Source organism: Palaemon carinicauda, chromosome 23 (genome assembly GCF_036898095.1).
Source record: "Palaemon carinicauda isolate YSFRI2023 chromosome 23, ASM3689809v2, whole genome shotgun sequence".
NCBI classification, from domain to species: domain Eukaryota; kingdom Metazoa; phylum Arthropoda; class Malacostraca; order Decapoda; family Palaemonidae; genus Palaemon; species Palaemon carinicauda.
This window is the reverse complement of record NC_090747.1, coordinates 70,605,575-70,626,820: the sequence shown is the minus strand read 5'-3', so window position 1 is coordinate 70,626,820 and position 21,246 is coordinate 70,605,575. Positions and strand designations below refer to the sequence as shown.

The 21,246-nt window shown below is 39.9% G+C and overlaps 1 protein-coding gene across 1 annotated transcript in view; it reads left to right on the top strand.

The window, feature by feature from the left end:
* Rint1 (RAD50 interactor 1) overlaps window positions 1-21,246 on the top strand; it is a 137,436-nt gene that overhangs the window by 98,944 nt on the left and 17,246 nt on the right. Inside the window, exon 12 of the mRNA XM_068347018.1 lies at window positions 534-896. Coding sequence (XP_068203119.1) covers window positions 534-896 — 363 coding nt within the window. The remainder of the gene's footprint in view (window positions 1-533; window positions 897-21,246) is intronic.

The window sequence follows — 21,246 nt, the reverse complement described above, 5'->3', positions numbered from 1 at the left end:
TAACAGAATAGATGTAGGTACATTAGTGGTAATATTGATCAAATTAATCTCCATTTCTCGGGTAGTGTAATTATGTTACAGTGTGCAAAATACTAAAATGTTAGAAACGATCATAGATTTCATACTATAACATTGTTCAAAGATAGTTTTTTTTTTTTTGTGTGTGTCAATAAATGCATTAAATTTTGTATATTTAGGTATGGAGGCTATCCTTTGTCCTTTATATACAGTAATGGATGTCTACAGTATTCTAATCATTGCATGTTAAAAATAAGACCTTGGCATTTCATTATTTATAGTTGCTCAATGGACAGTATACTGACATTACATTACTACATAGTTGCATGTAATAGATTTGTCACATTAAATTATAATGTAAAGAACTTTATACAAATATAATAATCTAGTAAGGGAGGTTATGAAGCTAAGTACCTTATACTGATAAAGTTTCACAGACACCAATTGTAGGTAGGCAAATAAAAGATACTGTAGAAGGTTGTTTATTAAAAGCAATTGTATTTTTCTATTTTCAGGATGCTCTTGAATCATTGAATACTAATGCTGAGCCCCCATCCGTCTCTCAGTTAAGGGAAGTATCGGGGTCAGTTTTTGACACCATTGTAGAACTGTATAGTCACATTGAGGGAGAGATGATACGGACTCTCAGCAACTACGTGTTTAGTGAAGTAAGAGCACGAAGTCAGCCATACCGCAAGGATAAATGGTTCTACACTACAAATCCAAAGGCTCTGCAAAACAATAAGATTAATGAACCCAGCCCTAGTATCTGTCCATTACTAGAGGTTCTTGCAAGACATTTACATGCCCTAAGAGACATTCTTGCTCCTCCACTTTTCATATCATTGTGGAAGAAGGTGGCAGACACACTCAACAAGGTAAGGAAATTGATTTTGCTCCTATGCATATACAAATCTTTTGTATTTTTAAAATATGGATATATCTTCTGCAGCATTGGAACAGCCATTGTGTTGTTAACAGGTGGCTTCTGGAGGAAGCACTGCCCACCCACCAATCACAGCGTAGACACTTGTGTCTTTGGCCACAACCGGTACAGTTGTGCTGATCTTTCAACTGTTGGATCTGTTTCTACATTCGTTTAATATATTTTAGTTTCTTTTGTGAGCACTCTTGTTATTAACACCCAAAGGTAAGCATGTGATGACCTGAAGTTTATTCCTATGAAGATAAAAACCTTCAAAACCCCCAAGTGTTGTGTACTTTTGGGAATGGGTGACTGTAAGCTGCTCCTCCCCCCCCCCTCTCACTGGAGTTTTGCTCGTCGCATAAGGAAGATGATGAACTTGGAGCATAACTTTGTCTAACTTTTTGCTATTTTTTTGTGGCCCCGAGGTAATTACCTGATTGAGATTGTCACCCTCACCTACATGCCAGATAGTGAAAGTTATTTGTCTAGAAGGCACACCTGTCACCTTCAGTATACTGGTGATGGTGAACCCTATCAGTGAGTGATCCCAGTACTTTTGCTTGTGACAAAGTCCCCAGTGTAGTGGTTTACATTGCGGCAGAAGAAGCTGTTGTAGCTTCATCCTCAAAGGGAAAACAGTCATTTTCAGTTACCTGGAACATGACTTCTCTGTGACAATAAGGAATAATGGTTGACAATGGGAAGTAGATTTCTCCCTCTCTTCTCCTCCTCAACCAATCTCGTCTCCCTTCTTTATTTCTTTTGTTGGACGTTACATACTGGAGAAGAATATTGTCACATAGGAATGGTATTTTGCTAAAAGTGCCTTGGGACTTGCACTGATTGCTTCCCTTCTTCTGGGGGGAGTGACGGTACTCTCCCACTAACTGGTACCTTCGTGGTCAGTCAGGCGAGTTGGAGCACGTGTTACAGTTACTGCTGTTGCATTTGGAGCAGGTGAGTGGTCTTAATTAGACCAAACATAAGTTTTGTAGCCCAGGGGAGGGTGTGACTCCAAGTTTCTCATAACTATTGTAATATATAAGATTGTTCCTTACCTTGTTGCACGCTCTGTGCCATAAGAAATCTACAGAGTCGGTTAGCAAGCAAACCTTTGTGTTACAGCCGCTGTAGTTTCATCAGTTTCATGTGAACGGTCATACCTGGACCTATCGCCTGCACCTTACTTTAGGCCACTACTGCCTCATACTAATGTGGAGCTCGTGCATAGGTCGGTACCTTCATAGTCGGTTAGCTTTCATGAGCCTGGTTTAACAGAACTGCTGTTTGATCAGTTGTATGTGAAAGTTCCTATCTCTGAACAATTTTTAGCACTGTACAGTAGGCTGGTATGGGTATCTTTTACATTAAATGAGTGTAGTCAATGGTGCTCGAATGCCATCTGATACGTGGAGTTGGTTAGCAATAAAGAGGTTGGGGTAACAGCTACCCCTGTTCACAATCCACCTGGTGTTAAGTTTCTCACAAACTGGTACTTTCGGAGTCTGTCAGCAAGGTGAGACTTCTGCAACAATAACTGTAGTTTGCACCGGTATTAGCTGACTAGTTCTTCTGGAAGGACCCAACACCAACTCCTAGACAAATGAGGGAAAAGATATGCAATTGTGTGAAGCTATCCTCCTACTTCCCATTCTCTTCCCTTTTTAATTCTTCTTCTCCTTCTTAGAAAGAAAAGCAGTCAAAGTCAAGGAATGCCTATCCAAGAAATTCCACGGACAGAGCAATATCTTCTCTCTTATGATAAAAAATTGTTTCCCACCTGGTACTTTATCCTTTGTGGATCAGGGTATCAGAACAGCTGCCACTTGATACCAGTCTTGCTCACTGTTGATGATTTTGGGTTCCGAAGATATTTGATAATTATATTACTAGGTTCTTCTTCAGCAAACAAAATGGTTCCTTCTCACCAAGGACCCTGAAGAGGTGTAAAGCTTGCGAGGTTCCAATAATGTCTACTTTGAATAGCTGGAACTGCGAGTGCCCACTAGGTGGAGCAATGAGCGTGTGTTAACACTTTAAAAGTCTAGTTCTGTATCACTTCAACAGAGGGCACCACTGGATTAGCTCTATGCATTCAACATCCCCACCTCCTTTTTGAGAACAGTCTTTGGTGTAAAGCTGAAAAAAGAAACAATGGTTAGCAACATAACAATGCAATGATTATTTAGTTAACATAGTCTTTCATCCATATGGGGGAGGGGGGGGGTCATCTCGCGTCCCCTATGACATCCCCCCACAGGCACTGGTTCTTTTGGTACTGACTCAGCCACAGTGTCTGTTGGTGCTGCCTTATTTTGAGCACTATCTTGTTCAGCAGCGGGCCTGATCATCCACAGTTCCCCTTTTCCAGGAGTGTTTGCCATCGATAAGGTACATCCATACCTCATCTCCCTTACTCAGAGGTTTCAGGTCTCTCGCTGTTTTGTCCCATTTGGTTCTTCTTTTGGTTATGTTGGATGAACCATGTTGGCTTTAACATTGCCTGGGTGGGTGGGAGCAGTGTGCGAGTATGGTGGTTGAACATCAACTATGCTGGGCTTTTCCCAGGGCTCTATAGTGGTGTGTTCCTGTTCTAATCGTGTATGTACTGTTCTCGGTTGTCCTTTATGGGTTTCTTCACCGAGTGTTTTAGCCATCTTCACTGCAGCTTCAGCTTTTCCGTTGGATTTAAGGTGTCTTGGAGAAGAGGTGCGATGGTTGATGCCATACTCGGCAATAACATTTTTTAATTTCACTGAAGAAAATTGTGGACCATTACCAGCCACAACTTCCTTGTGAATACCATATCTGGAGAAATGTTATTTAAGCTTCATGATTACTACTTTGTAGGTAGTTATTGGTAGAAGGTCCACTTCCCAGAAATTGGTATAATAATCTACATAAAACGAGACAAATACAGAATAAAGCCACATAGACGACGGCACCACTCGGGTCAGTTGGCACAACACCACTCGGGTCAGTTGGCTTTCGCATTTCTTTTAATTAGTCATTACTACTCTTGCAGTTTATTTATTTCCTTGCTTTGTTTCCTCATAGGGCTATTCTTTCCTGTTGGAGCCCTAGGGCTTATAGCATCCGGCTTTTCCAACAAGTGTTGTAGCTTACCTAGTAATAATAATAATACAATATTTCCAGTATAAGATTTTAATCTACTTTATTACATTAGTATTATAGTACAGTACATTAACTGCTGTAGTATATTTTACATTTAAAGTGCAATTACAGTTCTTAAGTTCAAATTTTAAATATGTAACTTCCCTGGTAGTTACATATATATATATATATATAGCTTAAATCCCGCAATTTCGCGGCGACATGACAGTAGGTGGTCATACTTGAGCGCCATCTCTCATAGGTTATCAGAACCATCCCCAACATTCTTCAGAAATTCTCTGTCGTTGATCGAGTCAAACCTCGGGAATTCGTTTCGCGGATATATTACTTTATTCTACAATTTAGTGAAGTACCTTTTGTCTGATTATTGTTAATGGCTTTCGCTGCCTTTCAACTATCGAAGATATTGAATAGGATAGTTTTTTTGCTGGTCCAACTTGGACAGTTTAATTCAACTTGATTTTCAAGATCCCTCTTCTGTTGTTAAACTTTGTGTGTAGGGTTAGACCGGCTTTCGAGCTGCTCTTACTTCCCCCACTGTATTTAGCAGGGAGCATGTATGTATTTGTTTTCTTTCTATGTTCGTACATTGAGGGATCAAAGAATTTTTTCCCCCTACTTTATTAACTAACGAACAACTCTTAAATTTATAATGGAAGGAAAACCATTTAAGCATTAAAACATTGTGACGTCACTATTTTGTGACGTAAACTCTTAGTAGAGCGAGATCAGTTTACCTTGAAGTAATTCAGTCTGCCATCGTGATGACGTCACAATCCCGTGACGTAATCTTCTTAGTATGACTTGCATTATGTGAATTATTTTCTTTTCTTGCAAGAAATTTTTAAAATAATAACTTACTAGGCATAAGTACAGTAGGGTCCCGAATTAAGCGTGTTCGAATTACACGATTCCCCTTTTCCGCGATCGCTATTTTTCAAAAATAAATTTTCTGTATCTGCGAGGCTGTTCAAAGTTCGCGAGTCAAGCACTACAAAATGTATCAAATCTATTGTCTTTTTAAGTATATTGGTAGCCCTAAATACGGTGATTTATAATAAATGTTACAAAACAATATCAACATTACATTTCATTAACATAATTTCATAATGAATAGCCTATTTAAGGATAAAATTCCACATCAACAATGAAATCAACTGTTAACTGTGCGAGTCCAGCTGACAAAATGTAAACAGAAATGTGGTTACGTTCTCGGCAATCTTTATCTTTCTCCAACCTTACGATAATTGTAATGGTAGTGTTAATGATGGTACAGTATATTAAAGCATTATTTTTGTTTAGTACAGTATATTTAAAAGCCTTATTTTTCCCTCTGGGCGTTCAAGGTTTTCACGAGTAGACTGGGTTCGTTTATCGGCAGTGAATAGCCTAAACTTCAGTAAGGAGTCGTCAATATTTTGTCATATTTTAAACAGTATACATTTGATTTGCAAACATTGGTTTTGTAGAGTAGACGGTAAAATAAAATCTAGAGAGAGAGAGAGAGAGAGAGAGAGAGAGAGAGAGAGAGATTTGATGCTCTCTCTCTCTCTCTCTCTCTCTCTCTCTCTCTCTCTAGATTTTATTTTACCGTCTACTCTACAAAACCAATGTTTGCAAATCAAATGTATACTGTTTAAAATATGACAAAATATTGACGACTCGTTACCGAAGTTTAGGCTATTCACTGCCGATAAACGATAACAAACCCTTTAATGCAAACTAACTGTATCCTTTGATATTCCTCTATATTTATCACGAATTCCTTCTATACCTCCTCAGACACTCTTATTTCAAATATCTAAATTATTCTTATCACAACTAACACCATCTAGTCATTTTCATTCCATTATATCTATTATTCCTCTGGATCTTATTCCCTTTCCTTATTCTGTTTATTCGATGGGATTCGTTTTTCCCTTTACCGTCTTTCAGAATCTATTTTTAGCCACTGGCAACCAAATCCCCCCTTCCCCTGTCTCCTACCGTCTCCCCTGCGAGTCCACCCAGCCTATCTCATCACTCCCCCCACCTTCATCCTCCCCTGTTCTAGGTCTGTAACCTTCTGCGTCATAATATCTCTCTCTCTCTCTCTCTCTCTCTCTCTCTCTCTCTCTCGTTATACAATACAGTACTTACAAATAGATGAAGAAACCAAAATCGGTTTTCTTGAAGTGTCAATTAAATACAAAACGAAAAAATTATACCGTGTATACATCCATTTCAATCATAGCTTAAAATACGGTAACCGATTTCGTCCGCAAACCACTATTTTTTAGGAAACACCATTCAATTCCAGAAAATTTTTACTCTTTAAATGTCAATTGCGCTATAATAAAACATGTACTTATGTTGTTAAATTTCGGGTGTGTTTTAAAAATCGAGTATTGCTAACTTATTTTTGTTTTACTTTTGGCTGTGATCACATCAGCTGATGTCTAGCTTCCGCGCGAATACAATAACAAAGAATTGTTTACACCATTTCTCAACTTATTCAAACCATCTATACAGTTAATATTACATAAACACCAATGTGTTATAACCTATCATATTTATTGTTTAGTACTTTAAAACCATCCCTCTCTCTCTCTCTCTCTCTCTCTCTCTCTCTCTCTCACATCGAACGTTATAGCGGTAACCTAATTGTTCGGTGACTTTAAAAATAGGCCTAGTACTTTCTTCTTTTACCTTTTTTGCAAATGGATCCATAATTGAGGTGGGTACAAGTTGACTTATAACTGAAGTTAGGAAAAGTATTTTGGATATGGAAAGGACAATTATCTTTCGTAACAGTTTAGAATTATCGTAAGTTATCACTCTGTCATTAGCGGCAGTTTGCTATTGGGGATTAAACGCATAAGGAAAAAAAATTTCCAGCTTTGCTACGAATTTAGGAATTTATATGGATACGGTAAGTAAAATATTTGTAATAACATAATGTTTACTAAATGTTTGTAATATCATTAGTTATGACTTAGATCATGTGTGTTTAATGCATTCGTTTGTTTATTATGATCGAAGATGGAGCGTAAACAAATGGAAGGTTTCCGTTTCAGGCGGCATCATAAAGAAAAACATTTCATAAATGGCATTCATTTCATTTATTTGAAAGTTCTAATAAAAAATAATTAGAACATTGGTAATAACAAATTCAACATATAATCTATACTTGGTAAAATTGCTGTCAATTCAAAAACACAGATGTATAAATGCGTCTGTTTCTTCGTTGTGATCAGAGATAAACGTAAACAAAACATTGGTTGTCGTTTTCTATTGTGCTTTTTAGCGTGTTTAGGAAACGCATGATATAAAACGCCTTTATTTTGATAATTCTGGATTTTCAATCATACAACAAGCTAGTCTATAGAGTGATGGTTTTGCTATTCACCAGTTGTATTATACAATAGATATGACAAACATTAAAATTTGTCTGTATTTTGGGTTGTGTTATAACGGGAAATATATGGTGTTTACACCTATCCTGGTTGTAATTTTAACCATTTTTCAAGTTATTAGAACTTTAAAGTATATTAAATGTTTTATTTATTTACAAAAACAATTTGATATTATAAAGAAATACAGTATGGTACAAAGAAAGTATTGGAAATGGGTAGTAAACACATTTGAATAGGCAAATTGCTGGTTGCCATGGCCACAATGGAATTATATCTGTTAGTTGTGTGTTTCGAAATTCGCGATTTTCCATTTACACGAGGTCATTAATCGACCAAATTCTCGCATAATTCGGGACCCTACTGTATGTTTATAATGTAGGGAAAAATATTTTCAAGTATATATTTGTCCTATTAGTATATTTCCCTTAGTCAATTTTCGATTTAGAGATTTCTCGAGCGTACGGCACTTTACGCTTGTAGTACTACTAAGGGAGATGTCAGATAATGAGCGTACGGCACTTTACGCTTGTAGTACTACTAAGGGAGATGTCAGATAATGAGCGTACGGCACTTTACGCTTGTAGTACTACTAAGGGAGATGTCAGATAATGAGCGTACGGCACTTTACGCTTGTAGCACTATTAAGGGAGATGTCAGATAATAAACGATCGTTTTTGTTTCACAATACTTGTATCGTTATTTAATATTGCGCTTTTGAGAATACTAGTATTATACATATATCCTATTGTATTTTCTTTCTGGCCCTTGGCGAAAGAGTATAATCTCTAGCAACTGGCAGGTCTATTATGATCTAATGTGAAATAATTAAAAGTGCAAGTGTTCGATGTCACATAAAATGACGCAATGCAGTCAATCTACGATACGTAATACTCTTGACAATCTTTTTTTGTTTTCACAATTACTTGGATCATTATTTTCTATTTCGATTTTGAGAGTACTAACATTAATCATATATCCTATTATATTTTCTTTCTAGCCCTTGACGAAAAAGTATACTCTCTCGCAATGGGAAGGTCTATTAAGATCTAATGTGAAATAATTAAAAGTGCTAGTGTTCAATGTCACTTAAAATGACGCAATGCAGTGGAGGGTGCGTTCGTTCGTGTCCGTCGTACTCCTAGCCCGGGACCTCTTCCATGCTCCCCAACCCCTGGGAGAAGGAAAGTCGAAAGGCTAAGGGAGATGTCAGACCTTGATCAGCGATCGAACGTCCCCTTGAGCGTTTTCTGTTGATGTATCCCATCACGTAAAAATGTATGCGTCTTCGTACTCAAGAGACATATGTCTCCTAATAAACCATCCTGCAGTGACTGGTGTTCGCCGGAGGTTTTTCCTTTCTGACGAAGACGACGTGTCAGCACCGAAACAGTCACGTAAGATGCATAGTTCGTCGGAGTGGGAAGGTGCTCAGTTTACGTCAGTACACGCTTCTTCCCCTCCCCCAGTTTTGGAAATGTCACAAGGACTTTCCCCTGGTGTCCACCCGAATAATGTTGACGATCCCTCACAACGATCAGTACACGGTTCAAATATGCTGGAAGTATCGTACAATACCTCGCAGCGATCAATACATCATTCAGTTAGCGCACACGGCGCTCATCATGTATCTGATTTTGTGGAGGATTTATTTTTGCTTTATTTTTATTTTTTTGTTTTGCCAAATCCTGTGTGTGTGTGAGAGAGAGAGAGAGAGAGAGAGAGAGAGAGAGAGAGAGATATTGTGTTAGCGAGCGAAAGTAGTTAGGTTAACGATCGTTTGTGGTGAGAAAGACTGTTGGTTTAAATGAGATTGTTTGTTTACATTTTTTAGTTAGGTTACGACAGGGGTGAATGTTTCGGAGCGAATGCTTTTTTTGATTGACTGCGTCCTGAGTCAGTTGTGTGAACGCTGGATTATATATATATTTTTCGACCAGCGTGGAAGTGTTTTTTTGATTTTCAAAGCCGTGATTCCTCCTTTGGAGAGACCCAAGGTTTTTGAAAGTGGATGTATTGTTGATGACTTGGCCTGTATTACGATTTTGTTTGGACTACTCATTTGATTGATCAACTGTTGACGACCTGGCCTGTTTATTACAATTAAGATTTAGGATGATGATGATGATGATGATATCGACGACGATGACACCCATGACACCGAGGAGTTAAGTCCGTTATGGAAATTGAAAACAATCTTCGGGTTTCATATAGTGGTGTTGTGCCATAAAAGACAGTTGGCTTGTGTGTATAGACAGTGTTGGTGTCTATAAAATATATATAAACACAGATATTTATTTGGGTGTTGGTGTGCTGTTGATTTAAGTTTTGTTAGGGGTTTCGTTGATTATTTGAATGGTGGTTATTATATATTTAGTGTGAAGTTTATGATTAGTTGTAAGTGTGATTATTATTTTTATTGTGAATGGTTCCATGTTAAGTATTGTGGTATTAGGAAATATAGTTTTAAGGGTATGTTTTGTTTTGTTTGTCCTTTTGTCCAAGAGTCCAGTTGATAAAGTAAGGGGAAAGTTTGTGTTGTGGGACCCTTGTCAGTAGGTGTGATTCAGGGTGTGGGGCTTGTTTTTTTTAACATCCCGCCACATTATTTTGGCGCCCGAACAGGGACTGCTGAGGCGGGACTGATAGCTGGACTCTTGGACGAAGGACTGATAGGATAAGATATTAGATATAAGGTTGATGAAAAATGGAAGAGCAGAACAAGTTACTGAAGGAGGAATTGCGGCTGAGTAAGGAGCGTGAGGAGAGGTTGCTAATAGAGAATGAGAGGTTGAACTGGGAGAATGCGGCGATGCAGAAGGAGCTTAGGGAGTTAAAGGGGACAGTAGAGAGAGTGGAAGAATGTGTTGAGATGAGGATGCGAGAGAATGAAGAACGAATGGAGAAACGAATGGAAGATATGATGGGGCAAGTCATGGGGATGATGAAAACTATAATGGGTGAAGGTGCAGTCGGAGGAGTGTCCTCAGCTTCGGGTAATGGGTTGGTAGTGAAAGAGAAGGTTAAGGTAGGTGATAATGGGAAAGGAAGTGATAGTGATAGTAGTAATAGTGATGGTGATATTGAAGATAAGGGAATTAGGCATAGTAAGGATGAACAGAAAGGTGAGAGGAAAGATGAAAGGAAAGGTAAAAGTGATGTGAAGAAAGGGAAGAAAAAGTATCAGGCTGATAGCAAGGACGATCGTGAATGGGTGAAAGTGGTAAGTAAGAAAAAGGGTAAGAAAGGAATGGTTAAGGATAGGAATTTAAGTGTGGAAGTGGATTCATTATATTCGAATGAGGAAGAAGGTAACAAGGGAGTAGACAGTGATGATAGCAGTGAGAATGAACGTGATGTGTGTAAGACTGTGTTTATGAGAGAGGTACCTCGGTGTGAAAGGTTCAATGAGCATAGCAGTAGGGATGTAAATGATTTTTTCAAGGAGTATGAGAGGTATTGTCAGGATAAGTATGGTGATAGTAAAAGAGTTTGGGCTAGGGAGTTAGGAGAATATTTGACTGGGTATTTGTTGACGATGTATGGAGTGATAATGAGTGTAGGGGACGTTGATTATGAAAGTGTGAAAACGAGAATAATTGAGCAGGTAAAACGTATGAAAGGGAGTGTTAAGTATAAGCGTAAGAATGATTTTGATGAAGCACGGATGAATGCAGGAGAAGCGATATCGATGTACGTATGTAGGTTGGAAACTTTAGCTAGGAAGAAGTATGGGGATGAAGGTATAAATGAGAATAAGGAGTTAATGAGGAAGTTTTTGGCTACTGTACCCGAGAATGTTGCTGAGTTTGTTAATTTGAAACGGAAGGAGAAAATGAGGTGGACGAAAGAAAGATTGACATGGGATGATATTTTAGAGATAGTTGAGGATTACGAGTTGGATAGGTGTATGAAAGAAAGTAAATCTGTGAGTGTAAGAACTGGAATGGAGGAAAGTGTGCCAGAATTTGTTAGTTTTAGAGATGCTGTTATGAGAGGACCGATGAGGGTAGCTGATAGTGTAGTAGATAGGAGTGTTAGGGCGAGTAATGTGGGAATACCTGTAAGGACAAATGAAGGGTTTAGGCAAGGGAATCAGGTTTGGAGGGATAGGAGTGCTAGTGCGCCGCAAGATAGGTCAGGTAGTTGTATCCGTGAAGAGAAGTGTTATAGATGTGGGAAAGTAGGACATAAGAAGAATGAATGTAGATGGGCTCTTGGTGCTTGTTTTGGATGTGGTGAGGTAGGGCATAGAATTAGTGAGTGCACGAAAGAGAAAGGGGTAAAATGTTATCGGTGTGGTATGACAGGGCACATAGCGAGTGGATGTCGGAGTAATCGTACAAATGTGATTTGCGGTAATTGTGGTAAGGATGGGCATTATGCTAGAATGTGCAAGGAGCCACGGGGTAAGTGTACTGAATGTGGTGCAGATGGGCATGTAGCTAGGGTATGTAGGAAGAAGGGAGGAAATCAGCCAGGATGTTCGGGAAACTAGAGTGTAAGAGGGTTCAGCTGGGTGAGTCCTCGAGTGTGTGCGGAGTGAATGTGATGCATGTTCGTGAAGGTTTATTACATGAAGACGTGATGGGCGAAAGAGCTTATGACTGCATGAGTGCAAAAGTAAATTTTAATGGAATAGAACTAGTTGGTCTGATTGATACTGGTTGTGGTGTCAATTTAATGTTTAGGAATGCATACGATAAGGTAAGGGATGTGTGTGAATTTAGGGGGTGTAAAGGTGAAGTGAAAGGGATCGGTAATTTAAGTATGTCTGTGCAAGGAAAGTTACGAGAAAATGTTATGATTGGGGGGCTGATGATGGAAGATAATGATTTTTATGTGGTTGAGGGAGTAAATGACAAATACGATGTGTTGTTAGGTTATAACTTCTTGAAAAAATGCGGTATGATTGTACATCCTAGTGTAAATATGATAGAGATGAAAGTTAAGAGTAAATTTTGTGGGGAATTTTATTTGAATGAAGATGGTAGTGTATGTACGAAGGTATGGAAAGGTGTGCCGTTAATAGTAAAAGAAGGTGTTAAATTGTCTAAAGATGCGAGTGAGGTTGTCAGTGTAAAAGTTGCATGGCCGAATAGTCTGGGAATTGCCAATAGTGACAATTGTGAATATGTAGTGGAAGGTTCGGAAGCAAGTAATTTGGTGAAAGCAAGTGTGCATGTGTATGATGGTATTTTGAATTTGCAGGAGCCGAAGGTGTATGTGAGCTTGTTGCCGACTGTAAGGAGGAAGAGAATACGGGGTATACGTGAGGGTGATTGTATGGGATGTATGTATACGTTGGTCAATGTAGAGGATGAAAGGTATGTTAAATTGAGACGGGTTATGACTGGTAAGATAAAGCCGGATGACGATTGGGACTATGAAAGTTTGAAAGAAAGAATTAATGTAGATGAGAATATAAGTGAGGGGGAAAGGGAACAATTGTATAGGATGTTATGGGATAGACGGAGAGTTTTGAGTCGCGGTGACGAGGATTGTGGGGGATCAAAGCTGCCTGAATTTAAGATAGTTCTTAGTAATGATACCCCCATATATCAGCGTCCCCGACATTTTTCTCCGCCTATTGCCAGAGAAATAGAAGAGCAGTGCCAGGAGTTAGAACAAATGGGTGTAATAGAAAGGAGTGAGAGTGCCTGGAATAGCCCTATTGTACCTGTAAGAAAGCCGGATGGAAGTTTACGGATGTGTATTGATTATAGGAAGGTGAATGAAGTAACTGTTAAAGAACGTTTTCCGATGAATGTAGTGTCTGACTGTGTGTATAAGATGCATGGTATGAAAGTTTTTACAAAGTTAGATTTAGTTAGGGGCTATTACCAGATGCCTCTGGCAGAGGGGAGCAGGCCCATTACGGCATTTTCAAGTAGAAGTTGTCATTTTCAGTTTAAAAGATTAAGTTTTGGCCTTGCTAATGCGCCTGCTGCCTTCCAGAGGGCGATGAATGTAGTTTTGGCTGGGTTTGATAGACAGAAGGTAACTGTTTTTATTGATGATATTTTGATTGCTAGTGAGACAGTTGAGGAACACGTGCAGTTGCTTGAAGCAGTATTAGAACGGTTGATAGAAGTTGGGGTGAAAGTTAAGCTTGAAAAGTGTACATGGTTGGCCGGGGAGGTGGAATTTCTTGGGCATGTGGTGAGTGAATCGGGTATAAGGAAGAGTGAAAAGTTTGTGAGTAAGGTGAGAGAGTTTCCACGTCCTCATACGGTGCGTGAGTTGAGAGGGTTTCTTGGGTTAATTGAATTTGGTCGGAAGTTTGTCAGAGATTGTTCGGGAATAGGGAAGCCTTTGAATGAGTGGACAGGTAAGAGAAATAGTACGAGACTGAAATGGGATGAGCGTATGATTGAAGCATTTGAAAACTTGAAAGAAGAGGCTGCGAGAGACGTCACTTTGGCTTTTCCCGATTATAGTGAACATGCGAGTATGCTAGAGTTATATACGGATGCTAGTGGGATTAGTATGGGCGGTTGCTTGGTTCAAATGCAAAGAATAAACGGAGATGAACAGTTGAGAGTGATAGCGTATGTAAGTAAAGCATTTAATAAGGCTGAGCGAAAGTATTCCACGATTGAAAGGGAGTTGGCTGCGATAAGGTTTTGCGTGAAAGCGTTGAAGGTATTTTTGTATGGTGTGAAATTTATTGTGCGTACTGACCATCAGCCCCTAGTGTACATGATTAGGAAAGAGTCTGTGAATGCTAGAGTTGCGAGGACAATAGAGGATTTGAATGAATTTGACTTTAAGCTAGAATATGTACCTGGGAGTAAGAACGTGATAGCAGATGCGATGTCAAGAATGCATGGTAAGATAGAAGAGAGTAGCGAGAATGATAGTAATTTTGAAAGGTTGCCGGAAGATTTAATGGTGGTACAAAGTTTTGAAGGGGATGACATGGTGTATAAATGTATTTTGTGTGGGTTAAATAAGGTTAAATTGAAGGGTTTGAATAGGGATATACCTGCTAGTATAGATGAGCTTAGAATGAGTGTTAGGAATGAAGTATCAAAAGAAATGGCATATAAGGAGGAGGATAGTATGCTTGAGGGTGAATTGTTATCAAAAGTATTGTTGGTAGTAAGTATGTTATATGGTGTCACTGTTTATTTGTATTTTGGGTGGAATCGTCCGATGCAGTACCGAGCAAATAAAGAGACTGAAAGGGAGTATATATTGAGGTTACAATGTAATGAAAGATGTTGCAAGTTGTTGAGTAAGAAGGAGGATTGTCCGAGTGATTTGAATCAGAGTGGTATGAGCATAGAAGATAGCGAAGATGACCATGGGTGTGATAAGGATGACCCTATTGATAGGAGAGTAAACATTTGTATGCATGGTGTAAAAGGAAGAATGATGACGTATGTGGGTATAAATGAGAATGAATACTGTAGTTTAATTGATACAGGTGCACAAGTGTCATTAGTGAATATGTCTGTTATCAAGGAAATAGAGCGGTACAATTGGGAAGTGAAACGGCAATGTACGAGTGTGAGAATTCATGGGATAGGTAAAGGAAGTTTGTTAGTTTGGGAAGAAGTGCGTTTGAAAGTAAAACTGGGAAGTATGGAGGTGGAACATAATTTTATTGTAATGGGAGAGAATGAGATGCCTAGTTGTTTTTTGATAGGAATTGACTTTTTAAGATTGCATGATTTATCAGTTGATATTGGTAGTGGTTTGCTTCTGAAAAATGGATGTGAAGTAGTTGTGATAGAAGATAATAGTGTATTTATGGCGAATTTTGTTGGCATGGTTGATATTACGAGGAGTGAGGATGATCTACTGACTAAAGAGGAGGTGGAAGAAATGCAAGATGAATGTGAGGAAATTAAAAGGTTACGTGAATGTATGTTGAATAGTATTGAGGTAGAAGAATGGTCGTCTGATTTAGAGGTGTATAAGAAAGTTAGTAAGAGACTTATTGTGTGTAAGAATATTGTTTATTTTCTACATAAAGGAATGGATGAAGATATATATGTTCCTGTGTTTCCAATGCATGCAGCAGTAAGTATGTGTATGTTAGTGCATGACAGATATGGGCATATGGGTAAGAATAAATTATGGGAATGCATGCGTGAGAGATTGTTTACACCTGGCTTGAGTCAGATATGTAAGGATGTAGCGACTACGTGTGAAGATTGCCAGAAAGGGAAGTATCAGAGAGTGCATGCTAATCCGCCTGTTTTGAGATTACGTATGAAAGAACCATTTGAGATGTTTGTGATTGATTGTGTTTCGTTGCCTGTGACTGCGAGAAGACATGTGGGAATGATTGTTATGGTTGATCACATGAGTAAATTTACCTATGCAATACCCATCAAGGATAAACGGAGCGAGACTGTTGCAAGAATGGTTGGTCAAGTGATGTTGCCGATGTGTGTGTGTAAGCCTGTGAGAATGTTAAGTGATAATGGCCCTGAGTTTGTTGGATGGGAGTTTGAGCAGATGTTAAGAGAATGGGGTATTGAACATGTGTATTCGACTCCTTATATGCCAAGTGCGAATGGGTTGGCTGAAAGGACTGTAAGAACATTAACTGAAATTTTGCGAATGATGAGTACATGTGGTAATGATTGGGATTTGTATGTTGGTAGAGCGTTGTGGGCTTACAATGCAACAGTGCATAAGAGTACGGGTATGTCTCCATGTAAGTTTGTTTTAAATTTTGAAAAGATAATAAGACCGAGGTTGGGTGTGTCGGAGGATGATAGAGATGTGTGGAGGAATGCAAATAAGAGGTTTGAAAGCTTTAAAGTTGGTGAGAGAGTGATGAAAGAAGTAATTGAAAAGGGTAGAATGAATGTAAATAAGGTGCGTGATAAATTTGAAGGTCCCTATGATGTGTTAGAAGTTGGTTCGAGTGGATTAAGTTACGTTTTGGGTAAGTTGTGTGTGGGTGGTATTGTGGAAAAAATTAGGGCCCACCACAACCAGTTGCGTAAATGGAAAGAGGTACCTGAGTATATCCAAGAGAATGGGATGAGTAAATGGTTGAAAAGGAACAAGGGTGAACCTAGTATGTATGAGGACTTAGGTCTGGAAGGTAAACAGTTAGTGTTAGTAGAATATAAGAAAAGGAAGAATACAAGAGCTTTAAGTAAAGATGAAAGAAGGGGAAATTTTATAAGTAAAAGTGAGAATAGAAATAAGTATGACAAGGGTGTAAATGTGCAAGTGTGTATGGAAGATAAATGTGTTAATACAGATGAATCATGGCTGAGTATGAATGATACCTATAGTGTGTGTGGCTTTTCCTTAGGTGATGTAAAAGAAAGGATGACGAATGCGAGAGTGAGAGATAGGAGAATGATTAGTAGTATGAATGAATCTTTTACTAAAGTTGAGAATGTTTTTGATGAAATGGATGAACTGTTTACAGAAATGAGTGTAATTATAGGGCCAGATGAGAACGAGGTAGATATGATTGTACATGATATATTAGATGATAGGGATTTAGATAGGAATAGTGTTAATGTAGCTAATGATTGTGATAAGGAAGAAGTGAATGAGAGAGTATATGGAGGCCCAGTTACTCGGAGTAGAGGTCCCGTTCCCGACTGCGACTGGGTTATGAAAAAAATAATGTAAGTGTTGTGTGAGAAGGATTTGGCAAAGTAAGGGGGGAGGAATGTGGAGGATTTATTTTTGCTTTATTTTTATTTTTTTGTTTTGCCAAATCCTGTGTGTGTGAGAGAGAGAGAGAGAGAGAGAGAGAGAGAGAGAGAGAGAGAGAGAGAGAGAGAGAGAGAGAGAGAGAGAGAGAGAGATATTGTGTTAGCGAGCGAAAGTAGTTAGGTTAACGATCGTTTGTGGTGAGAAAGACTGTTGGTTTAAATGAGATTGTTTGTTTACATTTTTTAGTTAGGTTACCACAGGGGTGAATGTTTCGGAGCGAATGCTTTTTTTGATTGACTGCGTCCTGAGTCAGTTGTGTGAACGCTGGATTATATATATATTTTTCGACCAGCGTGGAAGTGTTTTTTTGATTTTCAAAGCCGTGATTCCTCCTTTGGAGAGACCCAAGGTTTTTGAAAGTGGATGTATTGTTGATGACTTGGCCTGTATTACGATTTTGTTTGGACTACTCATTTGATTGATCAACTGTTGACGACCTGGCCTGTTTATTACAATTAAGATTTAGGATGATGATGATGATGATGATATCGACGACGATGACACCCATGACACCGAGGAGTTAAGTCCGTTATGGAAATTGAAAACAATCTTCGGGTTTCATATAGTGGTGTTGTGCCATAAAAGACAGTTGGCTTGTGTGTATAGACAGTGTTGGTGTCTATAAAATATATATAAACACAGATATTTATTTGGGTGTTGGTGTGCTGTTGATTTAAGTTTTGTTAGGGGTTTCGTTGATTATTTGAATGGTGGTTATTATATATTTAGTGTGAAGTTTATGATTAGTTGTAAGTGTGATTATTATTTTTATTGTGAATGGTTCCATGTTAAGTATTGTGGTATTAGGAAATATAGTTTTAAGGGTATGTTTTGTTTTGTTTGTCCTTTTGTCCAAGAGTCCAGTTGATAAAGTAAGGGGAAAGTTTGTGTTGTGGGACCCTTGTCAGTAGGTGTGATTCAGGGTGTGGGGCTTGTTTTTTTTAACATCCCGCCACAATTTGTCTGAATTAAAGAGGTTGATTTCGTCTCTGTTTGACTCTTACCATTCTCGGGCAGAGAAGTCGCGTCTAAAAGAATCTAAGGACAGCAAGAGACCAAGAAAAGGGTCTTCCGTTAATCAAGATATTATCGGACAGCGTTTTTCTCCGACACTCAGCAACGCTCCCTCGCAGCAATCAGCTCGCATTGCGGCAAGCGACAAGGTGGACGCATGCGACAGTCTGGTTTCTCCCTCACGGCATTCTGGACACAGACATCAGTCTGGACGTATGCTGGACGCATACAGTCAAAGTTTGTCCACACAACAAGATAGCCAAGCAGTTGTCTCGCCTTCGCGATCTGCGGAACGCGCGACTATCGCTCATGCGAGACGCATGCGACACACTGATAGCTCACGGCAATCTGGACACATGCAGCTGTCTGGAAGCTCACAGCAAACTGGACGCATGCAGCAGTCTGGACATATGCTGCAGTCAGGTTTTGTCCCCACGTCACTATAGACAAACAGTTGTCTCTTCTTCGTGACTGACTGGACGCGATACTAATGCTTCCTCACGGCTCGCAGCAGACTCACGGCATTCGGGACGCATGCAGTAGACTGATACTTCTCATGGAAACATACAGCAGTCTCAATCTGGACGCATGATGGACTCATATAGTCGAGACTTGTCCTCGCAACAGGATAGACAAGTTTTTGTCTCTCCTTCGCGATTTTCTGAACGCGCAGCTAATGCTCCCTCACGTCACGCTGTTGACATACAACATGCTGAACGCATGCTGGACGCACGCGAACAAGATTTTCCCTCGCATGGGGTTACCGATGTTGATGCTTCCTTACAGCATGATGATCTTATGCTGGAAGCACTGGAACCTGTCTCTCCCTCGAGGCTTACAGTACATAAACGTGATGCTTCTTCGCAACTGGATGATAGCCTTCACGAGATTCCTTCAGGACAAGATGAATTATTTTTGGAAGACAATAACCGATAGGATGACGCGGTTTTGTCTCCTACCCATTCGAATCAGGGAATCGATGTTCCATTAGCCGAATTAGAAGACGAATCTCAGGATTCACTACAGGCAACTGAACTTGAAAAACTTCTGACAGTTTTAACATCTCTGTATCCAGAAGACTTTACTCAACCTATACCTCAGAGCCCGCCTTCTCAGTTTTTGAAGGGCAGACCCCGAAAAAATCCTCCTTCAAGAAAATGGTCCTGGCTAGATCGGTTAAGAGAGCTTTCTCAACTCTCAACCAATGGACGTCCAAGAGAAAGGATCCAGGGAAGGCCTCCTTTTTCTTTTCCTCAAACTCGACTGGTTTCCAGATGTAGTGTGTGGTATTCGACTGGGGAAGTTCTCGGTTTGGGAGTTTCTGCCTCTTCCCAGGGAAACTTCTCCAGACATGTTGACTCCTCACTCAGGTCAGCCATGAGCAAGTCGAAGGTTATGTGGTCCAATTCTGAAATGGACCATCTGCTGAAGGGAATTTTTTAGACGATAGAAGTCTTTAGCCTTATGGACTGGACTCTCGGAACTCTCACAGAAGCCACAGACCCTAAGAACGAGGCTCGGATGCATCTGATTGCCTGTCTGGATAAGGCCGGGAGGGATGGCTCCATCAAACTTTCCGCCCTTTTCATGGCAGGAGTTCTTTAAAAGACGACTATGTTTTGTTCCTTCTTTTCTTCAGGTTTGTCCCTTGTTCAGAGATCTGAACTTTTACTTGCTCCGTTGGGTAATCATCTTTTCCACCTGCGGACTTAGGGAAAGATTTGTCGACAGCTCTGGCATAACAGGCTACGCAAGATCTTATCTCTAGGACTGCTAAGAAAGTTCTCCCAGCTAGCTTTTTAGCAAGGATAAATAAGGAGGCTCTTCCCACTCGTCAGCCCTTTCGTGGGAGAGCCCCTTCAAGGGGAACTCAGAGGATTGCGGCTGGAGGTCAAGCTCGCAGATTCCCAAGACAACAAACCGAATCAAGAAAGTGAGACATGCTATGCCTCCCATGTCGTCGATACCCTTAGAGTTGACAATAGTTCACTCAGGGAACAAGGCAGCAGCTCTTCAAGAGTAAGTGAACCTTATGCTGTCAAAATCAGTCATAGAAGTGGTAGAGGACACCTCCTCGGAGGGGTTTTCATGACAGACTTTTCCTAGTTCCGAAAAGCTCGGGGGGGATGAAAACCTGTTCTGGATGTCAGTCCATTGTATAAGTTTGTCAGCTAAGTAAAATTTGCCATGGAAACTTCAGCGTCAGTCCTTACAGGCAACAGACAGGGAGACTGGATAGTGTCTTTGGTTTTGTAGGACACGTATTTCCATATCTCGATACACCCGGACCACAGAAAATTTCTAAGGTTCGTGTTCCTCGAGACCATTATCAGTTCAAACCACTGTTTTGGACTGAGCACGATGCAGTACATTTTTTACCCGGGTGATGTCCAACGGGGTTCCCTGGCTTCACATAAAGGGAGTAAGGATTTTCTTTGTACCTGGACGATTGACCACTAAGAGCAGAATCACAAGTAAAGTGTCTGGAGGCTCTTTAAATGATAATGCCCTTAATGCAACTGTTAGGTCTGATGGTGAACCTGGCCAAATCCTAACTAACACCCTCACAGAATATAATTTTTCTGGGGATGATAATCGGTTCAGATTGCGCTCAAGGCACTTCGGAAATGTCGCAAGGACTTTCCCCTGGTGGTCACCCGACTACAACTAAAGAGGTTATTTCGTCCCTGGTTGACGCATACGATTCTCGACAGGGGTCTGTGGATAGTCTCTCAGAGGAAATGGCACATAAATATCAAAGAGCTAGTGGCCATTCACCAAGCCCTGATTACTCACTTCATAGAAGGGGAGAAAAACGTCAGGACGGATCTGCTCAGCTGAAGAAGGCAAGTTCTTTCTACAGAGTGGACCCTACATCACGAGGTGTGCACCTTTGGATGTTGTGGGGTCAACCCGCGATAGACCTCTTCGCCTCACAAATGACAAAGAGATTGCCGGTATTTTGCTCTCCAGTACCAGACCATGAAGCAGTCGCAGTGGACGCTTTTCTTCTGAACTAGGAAGGTCTAAACGTATACGTTTTTCCTCCATTCAAGA